This window comes from Urocitellus parryii, chromosome 4, assembly GCF_045843805.1.
Source record: "Urocitellus parryii isolate mUroPar1 chromosome 4, mUroPar1.hap1, whole genome shotgun sequence".
NCBI classification, from domain to species: Eukaryota; Metazoa; Chordata; class Mammalia; order Rodentia; family Sciuridae; genus Urocitellus; species Urocitellus parryii.
The window spans coordinates 148908616-148930017 of NC_135534.1; the positions used below are offsets into that span (position 1 = coordinate 148908616).

The following is a 21402-nucleotide window of genomic DNA, read 5'->3' on the forward strand; positions in this document are numbered from 1 at the left end:
TGTGTAGAGGGATAGGCACTCTGGTGGAGTGGGGTGCGGATGCCACAACTCTAAACTCTCAGAATCAGGGACTGTGTGTCTATTCTTCAGCCAGTCACTGCCGCTGGAAAAGGAGGGTGGGTATCTCCAATCAGGTCCACACATAAGCCTTGGGTGGAGTCCCCAAAGGGCAGCTTCCCAGAACAGGGACCCCTTTCTTGTGATTAAGGCAGCCATTCCCATTTATAGTCATTGCAGCAATGAAGAGTATAGTTATATTACTGAGTAATACAAGCTAAGGAAACATTTAAACCATTTTTCTTGCACAAGGGATAGAGTGAAAAGAGGATACAGAACAAAGAGGAGAAAAAAAAGCGCTACTTTTTCAGAAGGAAAATAGAGGGTTTGCAAATATAATCAGTTTAGGTAAACTCATACTGGATTAGGGTGGGCAATTATCCCATGGCTGGTGTCCTTGTAAGAAGAGGAGAGGACATACAGAGATACACAGGGAAGAGGCTATGTGAAGAGAGAGGCAGAGATTGGAGTGATGCCCCTATGAGCAAGGGACACCAAGGACTGCCAAGTGAAGACTGCCAAGCACCACTTAGAGAGGAAGCCAGGAAGAGGCAGGGAAGCCTTCTTACCTAGATCCTTCAGAAGGAGCATGTGACACCTGGACCTCAGACTCCAGCTTCCAGAACTGTGAGAAAATAAGCATGTGATGTTTTAAGCTACCCAGTTTGTGATAATTTATTATAGCATCCCTGGGAAATGGATAAAAACAACAATACAAAGTTCCTGGCACATGGTTGGGACCTGCTGGTGTTCTTTTTCCCCTCCCTTTCCCCTATTCCTGGTGGAGAAACTGATATACCAGTTTCACCAGGGACACAGCTCAAGGCCATCTGCTTGCAGAGAAGCAATACTGAAAGCAAAACTAACCTTGTCTCTAGTCCCGGCTCCCATCAGTTAGTTCCCCAGAACCTGTTCTGGTTTTAATTACCCTCATATTACAGGAAAGCAGAGCAGGGCTGACGTGACTGATTGCATCTTTTCTTGCTTACTATGTTAACCCCAAATTTTTACAGATCTTTATTACACCTCCTATATCCCAGCAAAAGAGGATCCTGGGCTGATGCTACTTCTCGCTGATTGCTTTGGTTTTGGTTTTGTCTATTCTGCTTGTTGGTTTCTTTAATAGAAATTTGATGCCGATAGCAACTGTATGTTGCTTTTCTTTTGTGTCTTTTCCTGAGGAGCTGTACACAGTGCCTATGTGAGTACTGAGTGGGCTGAGGTTTTCTTGTACTTTCTGAGTTTGTGTTGGAGACTGTGGTGAGGCTGCTGTGGTGGAGGAGGTGTGGGCATATCTTTGCTCTCCATTGTTAGAGGCAGGAGGAATTCTGCCTCAGAAATTATGCTCGGGGGTATAAACAAGCAAATTTCCTTCTGTTCCCCAAATATTAGGATTTCTCTCACTTGCCCCAATGCTTATTATTCTTGTTGAACATTTTTTCTTGAGGTACAATATTTTCTATACCGAAAATGTGCACTCTAGAAAAATTTATTCCTGAAGTATCTCTCATCTTAGAGGTTTTGAAGGGTTAATGGTTAAGAACTTAAAAATGTTTTTCTACAACTGACATCTGTTTGTGATTATCCTTTTGGCAGACAAGCCATACTCTAGGCTGGCCTGTGTTTATAAGCAATGCTCTAAGAGTAAGCTGTTAGGAAACAAAACAAAACATAAACACTATCATATCACTAACTTATAGAGGTAACTACTATATAACAAAAGCATGATTTGGGGCCAACTTAAAGACTTATTTTTTTCATATAAAATGATCAGAGGAAAGAGAAAAATTAAAGATAATTTTAACTCTTGTTATTCTGGATTTACATAGAAGAAGAGTGAAATAATAAATTCACATGGGAGGGGGTGGAGGTGGAGAAGTGAAACTTGATTACTTACTTAATCAGTACGTCTAGCCCTGAAATTCTATGGCTCTGTGGAAGGGAATCACAGACACAAATTGCCAAAATGCAGAGTAAAATCAAGCCAGAGTCAGATAGTTTTATCAGTGTTACTGGCATCTAAGTTAAGGGAACCTACCTAGATCTTGGTTGGCTGGATTCAGCCACCTCATAAGAAGTAAGCAAATAACATAAAAAGAAAAAGCAAATTTTATGCAACTTAATCAAACTGGAGAGAAGTACCTAGATTCCTTCTTTTCTGGTCCTACAGAAGCAGTTACAATTTATAGAAACAAAAGCCAGGTGAAGTAAGTATGTAGATCTAGCTGTGCTGTGCCAGGCAGAGAACATGTCACTGGTGCCCAGGTGGGCCAGGGGACAGTACATATTCTCAGCATGAAGAAGTTCAGGAGCTCTCTGTTTCATCAGAAGTCAAATACTGATTGACCTGTATGTCTTCCAAGTTCTCTTACAACCTGTAGTCCCACAAATGGATGAACAACATTGCTCTGGCCACTCTGGCCACAGGATTCTGATCTGCGTGCCTTCCTTACTTGGCTTCCCACACATCAGCAGGCTCTTCCTGGCCTGCTGCTTCCAGATGTCTTCTCCCCAGGTTCCAATGAACTGGAGCTCCTCAAAGACAAGGACCACACTTTTAAGATTTTCTGAGTCCCAACTACCTGGCCCATAGCAAAACATAGTCATTGGGAACTTGTTGAATTGCTGCAATAATTTATTTGGTATAACAGCAGGCAAATTACCAAAATGTCTGTTTTATATACACATCAACATCAAAATATTCAATGTTTGATGTTGATGTTAAAAGGAGATGGTGGAAATGTCTTCAGAGATAGTATTATAGGTCATGTTTTATAATGCATTAAACATTGACCCATAGATTTTGTGTCATTTTTATTCCACATGCCAATGTCAAAATATACCATGTGCCTTGATTGTACCATGCTAGGATTACTCTGTAATAAGGCAATTGCAATCTCATCTCCTAAATTATCTCCCAGAATCTAGACCTACATTTTACTTGAATGCTTTGCATTATCCATGACTCACATCCAACTCATTGCCTTCATTCTAAAACCAACTCCTCATTTTATATTTCTTTCCCCTACCTTCCAAGGCTCCAATATTATCTCCATAGTCTTACCTTAAAACCAGGCTCTTTTTTGTTTGTTTGTTTGTTTTGTATTTTGTATTTGTTCTTTTTAGTTATACATGACGGTGGAATGTATTTTGACATATCATACATACATGGAGTAAAACTTTCCATTCTTATGAAAATCACAGTCTCTCTTGTATGACTGATCAGTTGCCAGTAGTCCTGCCAGTTATCTTATAATACGTTTTTCTTTGCTTTGCTTTTCTGACTCAGTGTCAGGGCTTGGTTATCAAACATGTGGATGAATACAGTGACCTCCTAACTGAGTGCATGGTTTCAGTTCCATCCCCACCCCCAAAAAATCTTAAAGGTGTGCTCCTTTTTATTTTGGAAAAAAATAATAATAATCAGATTTAATCTTTTCCAAATACTTCTTTGGTATTGTAACTCCATTTTTGAGTGACTGTCACTCTCTCTCCATTGGAGGTTCTTTCTGGCATTAATCCCTTGACATTCTCATCTCGACCTAAATTTCATTGTCCCCTCAACTCCCCTGCGCATTTGCATCTGCAGTGACCACTGAAGTAACTTTAACTCCAAATCTCACAAGTGTTTCCAGGGCCAGTTCAAATTCCACCCCTCTGGGAAGTCTCTCTTCCTCTAGACAGCTTCCAGGATTTTTGTACTTCTATCACTCTTTTTACACCAGTTCTAGTAAGAATTGTATTCTTCATGTTTGCAAGGTTTAACCTTCTAACTGTTATGATATCTTCTAGGGCAGGGATTCTTTCTTAGATGAAACTCTCTGTAAATTCTCCACAATCTAATATTAAGGCTTGCAAAAACTGGAAGCTCAGTGTTTATTGACTAAAAAATTAAGATGCAATTTGAACTTAAAATTGTACCATGAAAGGTAGTCTATCTATTCCACAGGTGGTTTAAAGATCAAATAATTACACATACATCTATGAGAGGAGAGCACAGGCTCTAACAAAGAACTCCTAAAAACTTAAATGCTTATAGGGACTGGCAGGTAACAAAAAATATTTGAATAGAGCTAGGTATAATACAATGAGGAGTGGTAGAATCTGGGATTGATTCTGCATTACTTGCCTAAAGGCATTCAAGGTCAAATTATTTTAAAACATGCTGTGCAATTTATGCCTTAAACACTTGACTTCAAAAACAGTGGTCAGTTCAGTTTGGTGTGTATTTACATAAATCTCCATTAATACCCAAGGCTGTACTGGACACTTATGGGGAGGGAGGAGCCAAATGAGATAAGCCTGGCAATATTCAGTAAAGAATGAAGCATTAAGCAAACATGATCTGATCACTTCTCCTGTTGACTAACGCCAAGTGAGTCCTTTATGCTGGCTATCATTATACAAAAGAATGCTTTGCTAGGATTCTTGAGATATTTCCAGAATGTTTATGCCTGAAAGCATTGGCTCTGTCTTATTTTCTTATGTATAATAGAGCTTGGCACATAGTAAAGAACAAGTAAATGCTTTGAATTTTCAAAAAAAAAAAAGAAGAAGAAACGAAGAAGAAAATAAAGAATTCACACTTTCTACTGCAGCACAACAAATTTCATTGGAAATAGATTTCAGCAGACAGTAGAGGGAACACAAAGCAAGGCCTACCGAAAGCAAGAAGTGAAACTGCCAGCACTTACTATGATTTTGATACTTTGCAAATTGGGCTTGAAAAAGTTTTTCTCAGGTTCTGTTTACAAACCTCTTCTCAGAAGGTACCAAAGTTTTCTGGAATTCTCTGGAAAGATAAAAATTCCCAATGCAATTAAATAAAGTGATATTAGTACTTCTTGGATAGAAATAGGCAAAATAACAGCTAAAATTCTACTAGGGAGAAAGTTGAATATAAACCAATAAATATAAAGCAGATAAAAAGAAATGCCCTGGAAGTACAATGGTTTAGCAAATATTTGCTTAGGAGAATAAGAGTAGGTTTAATGAAGGAGGTGGGGCCTTGTGAGTCTTAAAACCAAGTAGTCTTTTTCCTTAGGTAAGATCTTAATGTGGCCAGTGAAAAACAGTGGTCGTATAGGAATTAGTGTAATTTTTAGACCAAAGATCACTAGTCACCCTCCTTTATAATTAATAATGACAATGAATGGGAAGAATGCTTTGCTGTTTACCAAGTATTGTCCAAGGACCCACAAGCATTTCTGTTCCATATCTGTGGTTTAGCTGAGAGACAGAGATGTTGGACAACTTTTTGATTTACGGTCTCTACCCCCACCCCCATACAGTTAAGATGAAAATGGACAGCCAAACAGGAAGGGACAGTAAGAGATTTATTTATAAAACACAAGGGAATTTTAGAATGGAAGATTTAGGAGGTGGAGTGGTTGTTTGAATTTGTTTGTTTTGTCTCCTGGAGAAGTACCATCACAGTGCTCATGCATGCTCTGCACATTATGTGATGAAGTCATCAATTTTGACCGTGTATCCGATAAGTTCTCTAAAGAAACTCTTTCAGACATTGCCTGACTAGGTATTTAAGAGTTCATGCTTCCATAATTTTTTTAATTTTATTTTTGCTTCCCTAACTTTAAAGGCTCTAAAAACCTACTCTTTCAGAAATCATGGCTCCCATAAGGAAACTGGAAACCCTGGCCAATCTGGAAAGATTTTATCTAGATAAGATAAAGTTTTATCCAGATTTTATCCAGATTGGCCAGGGTTTTAAGAGAGTTTGGTAGGGGGCTTGAGAAACCTGAGGAAACATTCTGTAACAGGGATTAGAGAGGCTGACTTTGCAAAAGCAGCGTCTCTTTATTTAGGCCTGCAGCTGCCCGATGAGTTACTGAAAACAGGATAAAGCTTGAACTCTCTGCCTTCATTTTGTATTTCTCCTTTATGACCTTAAACTTTGTGACCTGCTTAGCTCTGCATGTAGGCATGTTGATCATTTAAGAAGTGTGCACCTCAACTGTTAGTACAAGGTTTATTAGCCCTAAATTTACCTCATCTATCTTCCTTCAAGACTGAGACAAGATTTTCAGGAATATTCTACTGTCAGCTTTTACATCAGACCCCTGGAGTGCTACCTTGAGTCTTCAGTGGTTGTCTGACACCTTCTAGAAAATCCTCATGATGAACTTCCCCCTCAAGCAGGAGCAGTCAATTCACAGGAATTCAATTGCCCCTTTCAGAATCACAGGTCTCATAGATCATCCTGAGTAGCAAGTGGAAATTGCCTCCTTAAGAGACAAGAACTTTTCCAGGTCATCAGCAAATAGTGATAGTTCTTCTTTTTCTATTTGTATCTCTTTAATTTCTTTTGTCTGTCTAATTGCTTTGACTAGAGTTTCAAGGACTATGTTGAATAGAAGTGGTGAAAGAGGGCATCCCTGTCTTGTTCCAGTTTTTAGAAAGAATGCTCCCAATTTTTCTCTATTTACAATGATGTTGGCCTTGGACTTAGCATAGATAGCTTTTACAATGTTCAGGTATGTTCTTGCTATTCATAGTTTTTCTAGTGTTTTGAACATGAAGAGGTGTTGTATTTTGTCAAATGCTTTCTCTGCATCTTTGAGATGGTCATATGACTCTTGATTTTAAGTCTATTAAAGTGCAAGAAGTAAACTCAAGAAATAATAAATGGGATGTATTCAAAGTAAAAAGCTTCTTGTCAGCAAAGAAAACAATCAATAATGTGAAGAGAGAGCCTACAGAATGGGAGAAAATCTTTACCACACACACCTCAGATAGAGAATTAATCTTCAGGATATATAAAGAACTCAAAAAACAACACCAAAAAAAAAAACCACAATAACCCAATCAATAAATTGGGCTAAGGAAATGAACAGAGACTTCACAGAAGAAAAAAATACAATTGATTAACAAACATATGAAAAAATGTTCAACATCTCTAGCAGTTAGAGAAAAACTACTCTAAGATTTCATCTCACTCCAGTCAGAATGGCAATTATCAAGAATACAAGCAACAATAAATGTTGGAAAGGGTGTGGGGAAAAAGGCACACTCATACATTGCTGGTGGGACTGCAAATTGGTGCAACCACTATGGAAAGCAGTATGGAGATTTCTAAAAAAAAACTTGGAATGGAACAACCATTTGACCCAAGTATCCCACCCAAAGGACTTAAAATCAGTATACTATAGTGGCACAGCTACATTAATGTTTATAGCAGCTCAATTCACAATAGCTAAACAATGGAACCAATTTAGGTACCCTTGAACAGATGAATAGATAAAGAAATTGTGGCATATATGCACAATGGAATACTCAGCCTTAATTAAGAATGAAATTATGGCATTTGCAGGTAAATGGGTGGAGCTGGAGAATATCATGCTAAGTGAAATAAGCCAGACCCAAAAAACCAAAGGCCAAATGTTTTCTCTGATAAGTGAATACTGATCCATAATGGCGGGTGGGGGGCAGTAGGGAATAATGAAAGAACTTTGGATTGGGCAGAGGGGAGTGAGGGAGCAGAGGAGGCTTAGAGGTGTGAAGGATGGTGGAATGAAGTGGACTTTATTACCCTACATACATTTATAATTACACTACTTATGTGACTCTGCACCCTGTTCAGCCAGAGGAATGAGAATTTATACTCCATTTGTGTGCAATGTGTCAAAATGCATTCTACCATCATGTTTAACTACCTAGAATGAACTTAAAAATTCTTTAAAAAGAAGAGAAAAGAAGTTAAACAATAAATCCATTTAATAAATTAAAAAACAAAGAAAAAAAAGTTTTCCAAAGCCACCTCATAGAACCAAAACTGAAATAATTATCCACCAGACCACAGTTTGACCAAGGGTACTTAATTATGCATATCTCTTGTTACCTGCCCCAATTCTTCCTCTGCTTATACCTAAAGCTCCTGTCAGCACCCCTGAAGACAGGGCTAAGGTGCAAGACCTTGCTTTGCCTTCCCAATATGAACATATTAATTAAAGTTTCTTTTCTTCTTTTCACCATTACCTTTTCTATTCAGTTTTGGGGACAAGTGGCCAGACCTGATTTGTTAGAACCCCCAGAGTCAGGCCTCTGGCCTAGGACTGGTGACAATTTCTCTGGGTGACAATGTTGCAAGTTATTTTACTGTTGAAAGAGGATCACCATCCCTAAATTCAACATTGACTGTTTTCTTAAGTTTGAAACCCTTGTTTCAACATGGACCCTTTTCTTAAAAAGTCCAGGAATGATGACCTCCCATCCCATTAGTGGCCTATTCCATTGCAAGTGGCACTAGTTGATGGAAAGTCCTTTCATAGGTTTTTCCAAAATAAGTAAATAAATTAAGGTTTCTCTTAAAGAGGAAGGAGCCAACCAGAAGTGAGTCTCAGACTCCTGAGTATGATGCTAAGCTGTCATGCTTGTTGAAAGCAAAAATAACCAGAACAAGGACAGATCTCAACAGATCAGTGATGACTTTTATTAAGTGGTGATGTTAAGCATCAGAGGGCACATTTTCAGGAGAGAAAATGACAACTGGTTACAAGAGGGGTCTGATTTTTATAAGGTTTAAGTGAAACTTGAATCAGCAAAATGCATCAGTTGGATAAGCAGGGGTCACAGTTGTGCAAGTTCAAAGCCCAAGTTAGGGGAAGCAGTTGTGAAAGTTCAAAGCCCATTGTTGCTGGCAAATGGCAAAAGTGCAAAGCATATTGTTTTGCTTCTCTCCCTTGGACCCATTGTCCTCCTTTCTCCCTAGGGATAGTGGTTCCCCTTTTCCCCTGGGGAGTTGTTGTTTCCTATATCCTTCACATGCAACCATTCATTTCTTTGTTCATTCAACAAAGTTATGAGAACCTAATTCAGTATTAGGAGCTCTTGTTCTAGCAAGGAAGACAGAACTATAGCAACTTATACCAGCAATGAGTAAAGTACTAACACTAGAAGGAAATAGGATACATTTAAGGAGGAGGGGATCCTCTAAGGTAGTTGGAAGTAGAAAGATGTAAATCCTCTTAACAAAAAGTATAATATGAACTACAAATTTTTTTAAAGTTTATGATAAAACTGAGGTACAGGAAAAATAAATTAGTAAAAGTAAAATGAGATTAGAATTTTCAAAGCAGCCATGAGGTCCTATTCTTAGAAAATGCTTATATTTCCATGTGCATGAAGCCAGAAGGCCAGATTAAGGGAAGTTTTGCAGGCCATACTAAGGAAGACTTGACTTTTTAAATAATGAGAGCTGTTAAAGTCCTTCAAGCAGAAATTACATCGCTGGATTTGATTATTCTGGACATTATTTTGCCTACTGTATAAAGGGGTAATTCATTCAACAAATGCTGAGGGCCTACTTACTGTTCTAGGAGATGAATGCATAACAATGAGCAAAGCAAAGATCACTATCCTCTTTGTACTTATATTCATATGAAGTATGATAGGCAACAATATCATAAAGATGTAAATTATATGATATATTAGATGATAATGAAAGCTTTGGGGAATTAAGAGATGGGTACGGAAAGTTAAAAATGCTGAAGTGAGGGTAGAGTTGCTGTTACAATTTTGCAAAATACAATATTACCAGAAAGAGTGATGAAGGTGTCCAGATTGTGGAACCTGGCACACTGCCAGATCTGTCCTTGGGAGCTGGATCTTGGAAGGAAGACACACAGGCCTGGGAGTAAGCTTAGAGCCATTCAGACAGGGAATTCCAAGTCCCAAAGACCCCGATTGTGAGAGATGGGGTGGGAAGGTAAAAGCTTTCAGAGGAGCCCTCTTGGTTCTTCGAACACCTCACACTGCAGGGAGAGGATTGGCCACAGTGGAAGCTTCCAAAGCATGGAGCCCAAAAGAGAGGTCTTTCTTGCTTGGGCTATTGGAAGGACTTTGGACTTTCCTCTGTGTGAAATGTTAAGCCCTCAGCACATACGATTTGACTCATATTTTTGAAGAATCATTCTGTCTTCTGTGTTAAAAATCAACTTTAGAAAGCTGAGATTAGAACCATAGCATCCAGTTATCAGACTGTTGCAACACCATAAGAGATGATAATGGCACTGAGTGATAAGGAAACAGAGAAGACAGTGAGAAGAGGTCGTGTTCTGGATATAATCGAAGGAAGGGGCCGCAGGACTTGTTAGTGAATTAGATATAGGTTGAAAGAAGAAAAGAGTTGAGGATGAATCCAATGGTGTTGGCCTCTACTTCAGTAAATGGAGAATAGAGCTGAGGGAAGCAAGACAAAAAGGGAAAGCAGCAGTGAGGAGCCTCTGCAATGAGATAAGGAAAAATGACAAGAAGATGAATGGAGGTTATGGTAATGGGGTGCAGAAAACAGAGGTCATCTAAGCAGCATTAAAGAGGTAGAAATGTAACCGGAAGTTAAGCAGTTGAGTTCTTCGTCTCACAAATTCAAGGAATGAAATCCAGGGACACAAGGATGAGAGCAAAATAATAGGATTTATTAAAGTAATAGAAAGAAGCAGAGCTCCCAAAAGGGAGTTGTCTCGGGGTTTTTAAAGGCATGTCTGATGACCCAGCCAAGGTGATTGGTGGGTTGAGGGATATCAGCATGGACCAATCAAACTCTTCAAGGTCTGGGTTTAATAAACCAATCAGGAATGCATAATTTCAATCCTTTATTTCCATGATTAAGAGGTCAGTTCTCACCTGGTGGTTTTTGACACATCTATTAGAGGAAGCATTTCAGGTAGAGGTCTGCTTGTGGTTGGCTGTTGCTAGGGGTAAGAGCAAGAGTAACTAAGGAAGGGATGCAGTGACTAAAGATGTGAAGAATAGAAACAGGTATTCTAGGTCAGAAGAAGATATTGTGGTTAAATGCATGGAGAGCAAGTCACAAGATGTCCTTCAGACCCAATGTCTCTTTCAGATTGGCATGGTGTCCCCTGTCCTTCTTCAACACCCTTATCCTGGCTATTTATGGAAGATCTATCTTCCTGCCTCCGAAATAACAGAACTAAGGAATGGACTGGATTTGGCAGATGAGAGATGAGTAGGTTGAAGATGACCCTCAAGATTCTGTCTTGAGATGGCTATTATTATTATTGGTATTCCAGGAAAATAAAACACAGTTTTCACAAGTTGTCCAAGGTGTTAGAGGCTAATAATTTGTAAGCCCAGACTTTGAAACTAGATGTGTCTGATTTTAGAGACTGAGCTCTTAACCATTTCACGGAGCACATTTTTTTTCTTAGAAGAAAGTTTAATACAGGAGAATTGTGGTTGGAAAGTACTTTTGTAACAATGTCTGTCCCTCAGTTTTGCCAAGGGCACAGTATGTCAGGAAAGTCCCGTTGGATGGGCAAGGAAGAAGGAGAAGTTAAAGCCAGAGATGGGTCTTCCAGGAGTCCTTTCTGTTACTAGCACTATGTTATGTCATTCTTTCATGTTCTAAAAATAGGAAGTTGGTAAGTGCTGCTCAAAAGTGCTTAAAAGTGCTAATCAGCTCATAATTGCTAAGTGCCTAGGATGATACCTTTTCAAATTACATTTTCTTTAGTGTGTGGGGGGCGGGGGTGGGTACTAAGAATTGAATCCAGGGGCACTCTACCACTGAGCTATATCCACAGTCCTTTTTATTTTATTTTGAGACAATGTCTCACAAAATTTCCCAGGCTAGCCTGGAACTTGCAATCCTCCTACCTCATCCTTCCAAGTCACTAGTATTATGGGCATGTACCGGAGGGCCCAGCAGGTATACTTCCATTTTGATGAGGAAGAGTATTGTCAAGTTCAGCTAGGTGTGTCATGAGTACTTCCCTGTGCAAAGCTCCCATTTGTTACCCGTCTCATCCTTCTGAAAATAAAACCAAGAGTACAACCAACTGTGGACCTCACATTTCCCTCTAGTTACTGATTCATTTATCTTCATGGTTTTGTAACACTCTTCTCTAAAGAGTTGGCTACATTCTATCATCTCCACATCTTTACCTCTAGAACTTTCATGTGCACTTGTCAAGATCATGGATGACTTCCATACTACTAAATCCAACTTGCAGCAACATTTATCTCTGTCAGTCGCTCCTTCCTTGTAGTGCTGTGTTTTAAAATGTAAGTTTTATTTGTTTTTTTATATATATGGTGAGGCCAACAGATCAGGAGGCAACTGTCATTGATACCAAGCAAGGTCTCATTGCCTGTGTACATAAAAGCTGATATTATGGCAAAAAGAAATAGCTTTCTTGGAAGGTCACCTGGCAAGGAAGTCAGGAGCAGAGGGGGAAAAGGCTCAAATCTGTCTCCCTGATGCACAAATTACATCCTGAATGATGTAAATTGTGTAAATGCAAATTTACAGAGAGGGAGAAGGGAGAAACTGCTTGTTGATTGATTGTCAAGATGAGGGAGTTTGAGATTCCTCTGAACAGGCAAAGATGGTCATTGTGCCTCAGAAGGAACATGTTTCTTTCCTGAGGGAGTTATATGCTATGCAGGGAATTTGGAACATTTGACGTCAAAAGGTCATTGACCAGAGGAGCTAGCTGCTTCTGCACATGTCCATTCTTGAACAGCTGATCACATCGTCCTTGAGGGGATTCGGAAGCCTTTTCCTGAAAAACAATTTAAGCACTTTGTTACTTAAGGAATTTATGTCCCATGTGGCCAATCCTCAGCCACTGGAAAGATCCCAAGAAAAAAAGGATGCAAGTGCAGGGGCTACATAGGGAAGCGCCAAGATCAGTCATGGGGCAAAGGAGGTAGGTGGGACACATGGGCAGGCACCTTTACTGTGGTTTCCATAGGAAGGAGCAGGTGAGACAAGGAAAGCAGATTCGTGGTTGACTAAGATGAATGATTTCTGTAGGCCCTGGACCATAGGAGCTCTCTCTAGTTTTCTGGGGTTGGGATGATTAGGGCAAGTGATTGGTGACTGTAAATGTGGAAGGGCACAATAAAGGAAGTGGTTGAGAGTATGAACTCTGGGTTGGTTGGTTTGCAATTGAAAGGTGTGTTCATGTGCATATTGTTTCCTACTTCTTGTAACTGGCTAACCTAGGGAAGGGCAACCCCTTTAGGATCAGCAAGCCTCCAGGAAATCAAAGCATTAGAATACAGAGATGGAAGGATATGGTTAACATATACTATCATTTGCCCTGTTACCCTTCTTCTCAATCTTCTTTGCTGGTGCCCTCTCTTCACCAAGATCTATAAATGTTGAAATGCCGCACATGTCTGTTTTGTCTACTTTCACTTCCCTGTCTCCCCATAGGCAATGTCATGCAGCTTATGGATTTAAAGAACACTTATGTGTTGATGACTCTTAAGTTATCTCTTTATCAACCTTTAGACCTGTTATGCAACTGCCTCCTGAACATCTCCACTTGCCAGTCTAATAGGCATTTCAAATCATACAAACGTGAAATACAACTTGTAGTTTCTTCTCCTAAACCTGCTTTTCCTTCAGGCCTCTCCATTTTGCTCTCGAGACAGTCTACATTCTCTCTTGAATGGGTATCTTCTTCCTAAATAAACTTCTGTCTATGCCTTTGTATGGCTCATGCTGAAATTCTTTCCCATCACTTATGCCAAGAACACTTCTTGCCCTGAGTTGAGTTCCCCTCTCCTCTGGGAACTCCTTGGATCCTTCTCCAGAGACATCTCTTCTCCTGTGACAGATCTACAGATTTGATACAATTCCTACCAAATTTTCAACTTTTTTTTCCCCCACAAATAAACAAGCCCATTCTAACTCATATGGAAATTCAAAGGAGCCAGAATGGGACAGGGCGGGGGTGGGGAGTGGGGGGGAGTTTGAAAAAGAAGAACAAAGTTGAAGGACTCATACTTCCTGTTTTCAAAACTTACTGCAAAGCTATTGTATTCACTACTGTGTGGTACTCACATAGGAGAAATAGAGATGAAAACGGAATTGGAGGTCTAGAAATAAACCCACACATCTCTGGTCAAGCAATTTTTTGCAAGGTGCCAAGCCAACACAATAGAGAAAGTATAGTTTTTCAACAAATTATTCGGGAACAACTGGATGTCTATGTACCAAAGAATGAGTTTAGAGCCTTACCTCATATCATATGCAAAAATTAATTCAAAATGAATCAGAAACCTAAATATAAGAACTAGAATATATTTATTTCTTAGGAGAAAACATAAATGTAAATCTTTGTAACCTCAGACCAGGCAACAGTTTCCTTGATATGACACCAAAAACACAAACAATAGAGGAAAAAAGTAGATCATCTGAACTTTATCAAAATTAAATTAATATGTTCTTTGAAGTTAATTTTAAATTAAAACATTTATGCTTGGAAGAATGCTATCAAAAAGCTTTGAAGACAATCTACAAAATGAGAGAATATATTTCCAAACATATGTTTGATAAAGAGTTTGGCAGTTCCTCAAAGACTTAAACACAGAGATACCATTTGAGCCAGCAATTTTATATATATATATATATATATATATATATATATATATATATACACACACACACACACACACACACACACACACACACACTATGTATTTGGACCTGTTATCCAACTGCCTCCTGAACACCTCCACTTGCCAGTCTAATAGGCATTTCAAATGACTATTAGACATATACATACACACACACAAACACACACACACACACACACACACACACACATATATATATATATATATATATATATATATATATCCATATATATATATCCATGAGAATTGGAAGCATATATACACAAAAAATTGTACATGAATATTCATAGAAGAGTTTTTCAAAATAGTCAACAAGTGGAAAAATTTGAATATCAATCAACAGATGAATGGATAAACAAAATGCATTATATTATACAATTTAATATTATTCAGTCATAAAAAAAGAAAGAAGTATTGATGTGTTACAACACAGATAAAGTTTGACAACATTATGTTCAGTAAAGGAAGCCAGTCACAAAAAGCCAAGCATTGTATGATTCCATTTATATGAAATGACCAGTATAAGCAATTGATAGAGACAGGAAGCAGATTAGGGGTAGTTAGAGGTTATGGAGAGAGGGACAGGGAAATGGGGAGTTTCTTTTAATGGTATGGCTCCTTTTAGGGTAATTGAAATATTCCAAAAGTAGATAGTAGTGTTGGCTGCACAACTCTGTGAATATATTAAAGACCACTGAATTGTATTGTAGAATTTTAAAAGTCTGTTTTAAACACACATACACACACAGAGATTACTTTCTCTTTTTTAAGAAATTGCTTTCTTTTGTATGTCAGCTATACTTTCATAAAGATGTTGAAATTTTTAGAATAAATTTAAAAGACAAAGAAAAATGCATAAATGCCTCAACAGACCACTTGTCACCTTCACTAGCCCCAACACTTAATCCAAGCTATCACCATTTCTGCAAAGATATTCCTAACTGATCTTCCTGCTTCTAATGTTACCAACTGCCTCTCCTCCCAACAAGTCTGTCATCTAGCCAAAGCTGAGCCCTCTTTCAGAAATGTAAATGAGGTCATGTCATTCTGCCGGTCCAAACATTCAAATGACTTTCCATCACACTCAGAGTATCTCTGCCATTATAGCCTCAGATGTATGGCTCCAACAGATTTTCCTTGAGAAATGGTCCCTTTACTAATAAAAGTTGTAAAGTCCCTTTGAGGACAAAATAGCTGTGTGTGCTCTGCTCTTTTCCCTACAACCAGAGCCATCCTTTGGATGGAAAAAGCCTGGGATCAAAGGTAGAAGCACAGGAGGTAGAGCAGGACCAAGGTGGAGCAACCCCCATCAGAACCTACTCTCCATTTTCCCCATTTAAACCTCTTGGTAAGAGGTAAGTCACATGATGAGCACGTGGATTGCAGCACTCAAGACAGCTCTACTATGCTACTCAACCAACTAGCAAGTATTTACTGAGAACACAGCTCTGTTTCTACCAAACCCTGTTCTCAAATATCCAATTCCCTGATTTCCAATCCAGCTAGAGAAGGTGGTGTGCATTATCCACTTGACAAGACACTTCTGGTATTTGAGGGCCTGCTATTGGGGGGATGAGAAGTATGATGTAAAGTTTTGTGGCAGACACAAAGAGGTGCAGATAACCACCAGTGTGGGCTACTCACGAAAACTGGTTCATCTTCAGAAAAAGCCATTAGAATAGGAAGAATAGCTTCTGGTTTGGACTGAGAAAGACTGTCTCACTTCCTTCTACGCTACATCCCCTATCCTCCAGACAGTCAAACTACAACTTCTCTTTGCAGTTCCGCTCCCCTGCCGTTTATGCCTTCCCCCAAAATATTTATTTATGAGTCTTTACCCTATTCTCCGGAGTAAGCAAATCACCAAATCATGAGGCCCAGGAAGACTGTGTTAGGCTCTGAAACTTTCAATTGTCTATTTCAGATCAAATACAGAACATGTTCTTCCTCCTGCTAATGTTGAACCTAGGATCGCAGCTTCATCAGGCAGCAGGTAAGAAAAGACAAAGGGAGGGACGGGTCCTGGAGGGGAGCAGGTAGTGGCCCCTCACTCAGGCCAATAATGAGCCTGTGGTCCTCAGGCTGAAGGCTTTCTTTGAGGGGAAGTATGATCACTGGCTGCTTCAAGCAAAAGAATTGTGTCAGGGTGGCTTGTGTATTCTAATGTCCCTGTCTTATGAAAATGGGGACTGAGGATATTGATCCATCCATCTGCATTATCCAATAAGAGTAATGACAAGAAGGCATGACTACTCAGGCCACTTGCATCTGAACTGATACTAGAGATCAGCGACTGAGTTTCTTTAAAGGTGAAATGCCAAGAGGCTTTCTCCTTCCCTTGTGGCAGGGAGAGTGAGTAGACAAGGTCCAAAACATCTAGAGGACTTTATTAGTGCAGAGTCTCTCGAAGACATTCTACCTATTATTATACTTTCATGTGAGTTGCTCTTTTAAAATGCAACAGCAGCAGCCTTTGGTCATTCTTACCTTAATGTGGACTACTTGAATTGAAAACTCAGAGTCTTCCTAAAGCCCCAGTGAACAATGCATCTGAAGGTTCTGCCTTTAGACTTGAAGATGGGTCATCTACTGAAGGATGTGGGCAAGTGGAAAGGAGCCATTTAAGAACTGATTGTTTTCCTGGCAAGCAGACTTCAGACCCTTACAGTGTGCAGTAAGGATCAGGAGTGCATTATTTTGGTCAAATGACAGGAGGTAAGAGAGAAAGAAGGAGGTGGAAAGGGGGATAAAGTCCTTGGTGGTAGCAGCCCTAATCCCATGGAAATCACCTAACATTCTGCTCTTGGTTGACAAATAATCCTTTGGCACTTGATAACCTTTTGAAGAGCTTTCTTTCCCAGTCCAGGTGGCCCCAGATGGTTCTTTTCTCAGCTATGTTCTACTCCCTTACTTGGGCTGCCCAGCCTTTTCTGGTCCTGGAAACATAGATTTGGCACCCTTCTCAAAAGGAGACTCAAATATTCTGCCTCCTCCTACCCTGAGCCAGCAGTACAAGCTAAAGAAGCTCTTTGTTTCCTTTGCAAGGAATCCTACTTGGCTGGGATTTTAGAGACATGCAAAAGGTGCAAGCACCCGCTTTATACTAAAGGGCTTCAAGTTTCATAAAGTAACTAGTGTGACCAAAGTTCAAAAGAAGGGTCTGAAACTAGAGTTCCCTGTCCCCTGAGAGGATTGAGTGCTTCAGGTGAAAGCTTGGGGATTGTGCAACCTCTGTGGGTTTGTAGTTTAAATGCCCAATGGTGTTTTTGTTTTTGTTTTGTTTTGTTTTGGTCTTTTCTCCTAGGGGGGAAAAAAAAAGAGATAGACATTTTTAATCCATCATTGATCTTTTTGAAGAGAAAGGATTTTTCTTTTTAAGAAACAGCCCAAGGCAATGAGAAGGCACTAGCTCTCCATTAGGTATACTAAAGGATATAGGGAATAGAGATCATATTTACTAAGGACATGAACTAAATACCTGACACTATGCTAGGCAATTTACCAATGTTATTTAATTTTCTTAAAATTACATAGTTTGGTGGCACATGAAATATTTCAACAGATTTATTGTCCTTTCTACTTTACTAGGCTACAACAATGGCGGTAAGCAAATATGGAAGACAAATTCATAAGTCTTCCAACTTGGGAATGGATTTTGTACATAGATCTGAATATAGATATCTATTGAAAGTTCATTCTGAAAATTTCAAAAAGTAAAACATATGGATGATAGTTGAAAAATTAACCCAAAAGAAGTTAAAATCATTACTTCCTTGATTTTCCACAAACTCAGAATTTTACTCTGCTTTCCACACTGCCGATAATTTCAGTTCAGACAAACATTGAATGCCTTAATTTTAGAATGCCTTCTCCTCAGGAGTTGGTTTAAAACCTTGTCATTTCACATCTCCCTAATTAAAGAGTTTGCATTTCAAAGGAGAAAGAAAACTGAAACACCTAGAAATCAAAGAATCTGAGTGTTTACTTCTGGTAAAGGAAAAAAGATCTGGGATGCTGTAGAAAGGACAATTTTATCCATCATGTTTACTCATTTTAAAACTTTTAAGCAAAAAAAATGAATTTAGGAATTATTTGTCTAGTAAAAATATGATTTTGAAAATAAAAGAAACCCTTAAAAAAGCATATGAGAGCAGTCAGGCTACCACATCCTGCTCCTGGGAGAGTCATACCTTCGGTGGCCACACTAAAGACCCCATTGCTTCATTGTTCCTGGTGCAACCTTCCACCTGCACTCTTCATTGAAAAGGAAAAACACCATATTTGAATTATGTCAATATAATGCCCTAATACTCTCTCTGCATACATTTCTATTTTAAATTTTAAAAATAATGCTTATAGCAGCATTTCATCATTTCAAATAAAAAAAAACAACCCAGGCATTCTGGAAAATAGATAAGGAAATTATGGATTATGAACAAAATAGAATATTATACTGTGAGCAAATAAATTAATTACAAAAACATGCCACTGCATCTATCTATGTGAATTGCATAATGTTGAGCCTAAAAAAAAAGTCAAGCCCAGAAATATGGTATATAGCACAATATCATTTTTATAAATAATATATTACTTAAGCATACACATACATATAAGACAAAGCACAATATGCAGGTGTCAATTACCTCTGGTAGATATGTCTTATTAGTAATGTTCCAGTTCTTTGGATGGGTGGTAGGGTCACAGATGTACATTTTCCTTAAATAAATATTTTTTTTAAAAAAATATTTTTAGCAGAAGATAGACATAATAACTTTACTTATGTATTTTTATGTGGTGCTGAGGATCAAACCCAGTGCCTCACACATGCTAGGCAAGTGCTCTACCATAAACCCAGTCCTAATTAAATAGTTTTTTATAATTTTTCTTTTTAAAGCCTTTCTGGTGGTAAAACATACCATAGATGCAGAAAACCACATGAAACAAATGTAAAGCTTAATGTTACTGAACCCTTTTATAAGCACCACCCTTATCAAGAAGTGGATCTTTGCCAACTCCCCAGAATATCTTCATCTGCCCATGCCTTGATTAATCTATCCAAACACTCCCCATAGCACTAACTTTTCTGTCCCCTTTTAAAAAAAATTTAAATGACTATATAAATTTCATTAAACATGCTGTGATTCACTTAACCAATTCCCTACTGACGGACACTACAGTAATGTCAATTTTTTCCTGGATTAATGCTCGAAAAAAAAAATGTGCCTCCCAAAGACAGCAACAAAGGTTGACTAGAAATATGATTCCAATAAACTACTAATCATTAACTCTTTTCTTACTTGTAGGCTCCAAACAAGCTCTACTGAATTATCTATAAAGTCTGAAGTAAAATATTAGGAACATTTTCATATTTTTAATTTTTAAGTTTACATATATAAAACTCATCTGTGAATTTTGACAAATGTATGTAGTCTTATAAACCCCCATCACAATCAAGATCCAGAAAAGTTCTATCATTGGCCAAATGAGAAATCCTCCTCCAAATTAAAAAAAAAAATTACTAATACATAAAAACATAAAAGATGTACATATTAATGAGATACTATGTAATGTTTGATACACATATACATCGTATAATGTTTAAATCAGGCTAACCATATTTATTTCTTCAAACATTTATCATTTATTAGCAGTGAAAACTTTCAAAATCCTTTCTTCTAGCTTTTTGAAATGTATACTACACCTATAGTCACCATACCATGCAATAGTAACCCAGTGAGTCCTATCTGAGTCTTAGATCTATTGATCAACTCTTCACAATCCCTCCTGCTGCCCTACCTACTATTCTTGGCCTCTGGTAAGCATCATTCTCTTCTCAACTTCTATGAAATCAACGTTTTTTTAGATTCCACATATGAAGACAAATCCACATATGTGACACCAGTCTTTCTATGCTTGCTTTGTGTCACTTATCATAATGATCTCCAGTTCAATCCATGTTGTTGAAAATGTCAGAATTTCATTTTTTATGGCTGAATAGTATTCTATCATGCACGTGTACACATTTGCTTTATCTGTTCATCAGCGGACAGACACTTAGGTTGTTTACATTTCTTGGCTACTGTAAATAGTGCTGCAGTAAACATGGAACTATAGATTTTTCTTTGATATACTGATTTCATTTCTTTTGGATTATACACCCAAAGGGTAACTGTTGGATCATATGATTATTCTATTTTAAATTTTTTAAGCAACTCCATACTGTTTTCCATAATAGCTGATTTACATTCCCCCCAAAAGTGTTCAGAGAATTCCCCTTTCTCTATATCCCTGCCAGCACTTGTTAACCTTTTGTCTTCTTGATATTAGCCATTCTTACTGGTTGAGGTATTAGTCATACCTCACTGTGGTTTTAATTTGCATTTCTCCAGTGCTTAGTGATGTTGAGTCATTTTTCATGCACTTGTTGGCCATTTGTATGTCTTCTTTTGAGGAATGTCTATTTAGATCTACTGTCCATTTTTAAAATTGAGTTATCTGATCTTTGCTATTGAGTTTTTGGAGTTCCTTGTATGTTCTAGATATAAACCCCTTGTCAGCTGTATACATTGCAAACATCTTCCCCATTATATAGGTTGCATCTGCACTCTGTTGAGAGTTTTCTTTGATGTTCAGAAGCTTTTTAGTTTTATATTACCCCATTTGATTATTTTTGCTCTCATTTCCTGTGTTTTGAGGGTCTAGGACAAAAAATCCTTACCCAGTCCAAGGTCCTAAAGCATTTCCTCTGCTTTCTTCTAGTGGTTTCATAATTTAAGGTCTTTTATTTAAATCTTTAATATAGCATGAGATAATCTTTGTGACTGATTAGAGATAGAGATTGTATCATTCTTCTGCATAAAATTGGATACCCAATTCTCCCAACAACATTTATTAAAAAAGACTTTGCACCTTTGTAAAAAATTCATTGGCTATAGA

General features: G+C 38.2%; 1 protein-coding gene across 1 annotated transcript in view; it reads left to right on the forward strand.

Annotated features, from left to right (window-relative positions):
- Nucleotides 1-1103: 1103 nt before the first annotated feature.
- The window catches only part of Pdcd1lg2 (programmed cell death 1 ligand 2), a 59753-nt gene continuing 39454 nt past the window's right edge, over nt 1104-21402 (forward strand). Inside the window, exons 1-2 of the mRNA XM_026391503.2 lie at nt 1104-1258; nt 16391-16459. Of these exons, the coding sequence (XP_026247288.1) occupies nt 16405-16459 (55 nt within the window). The 5' untranslated portion in view covers nt 1104-1258; nt 16391-16404. The remainder of the gene's footprint in view (nt 1259-16390; nt 16460-21402) is intronic.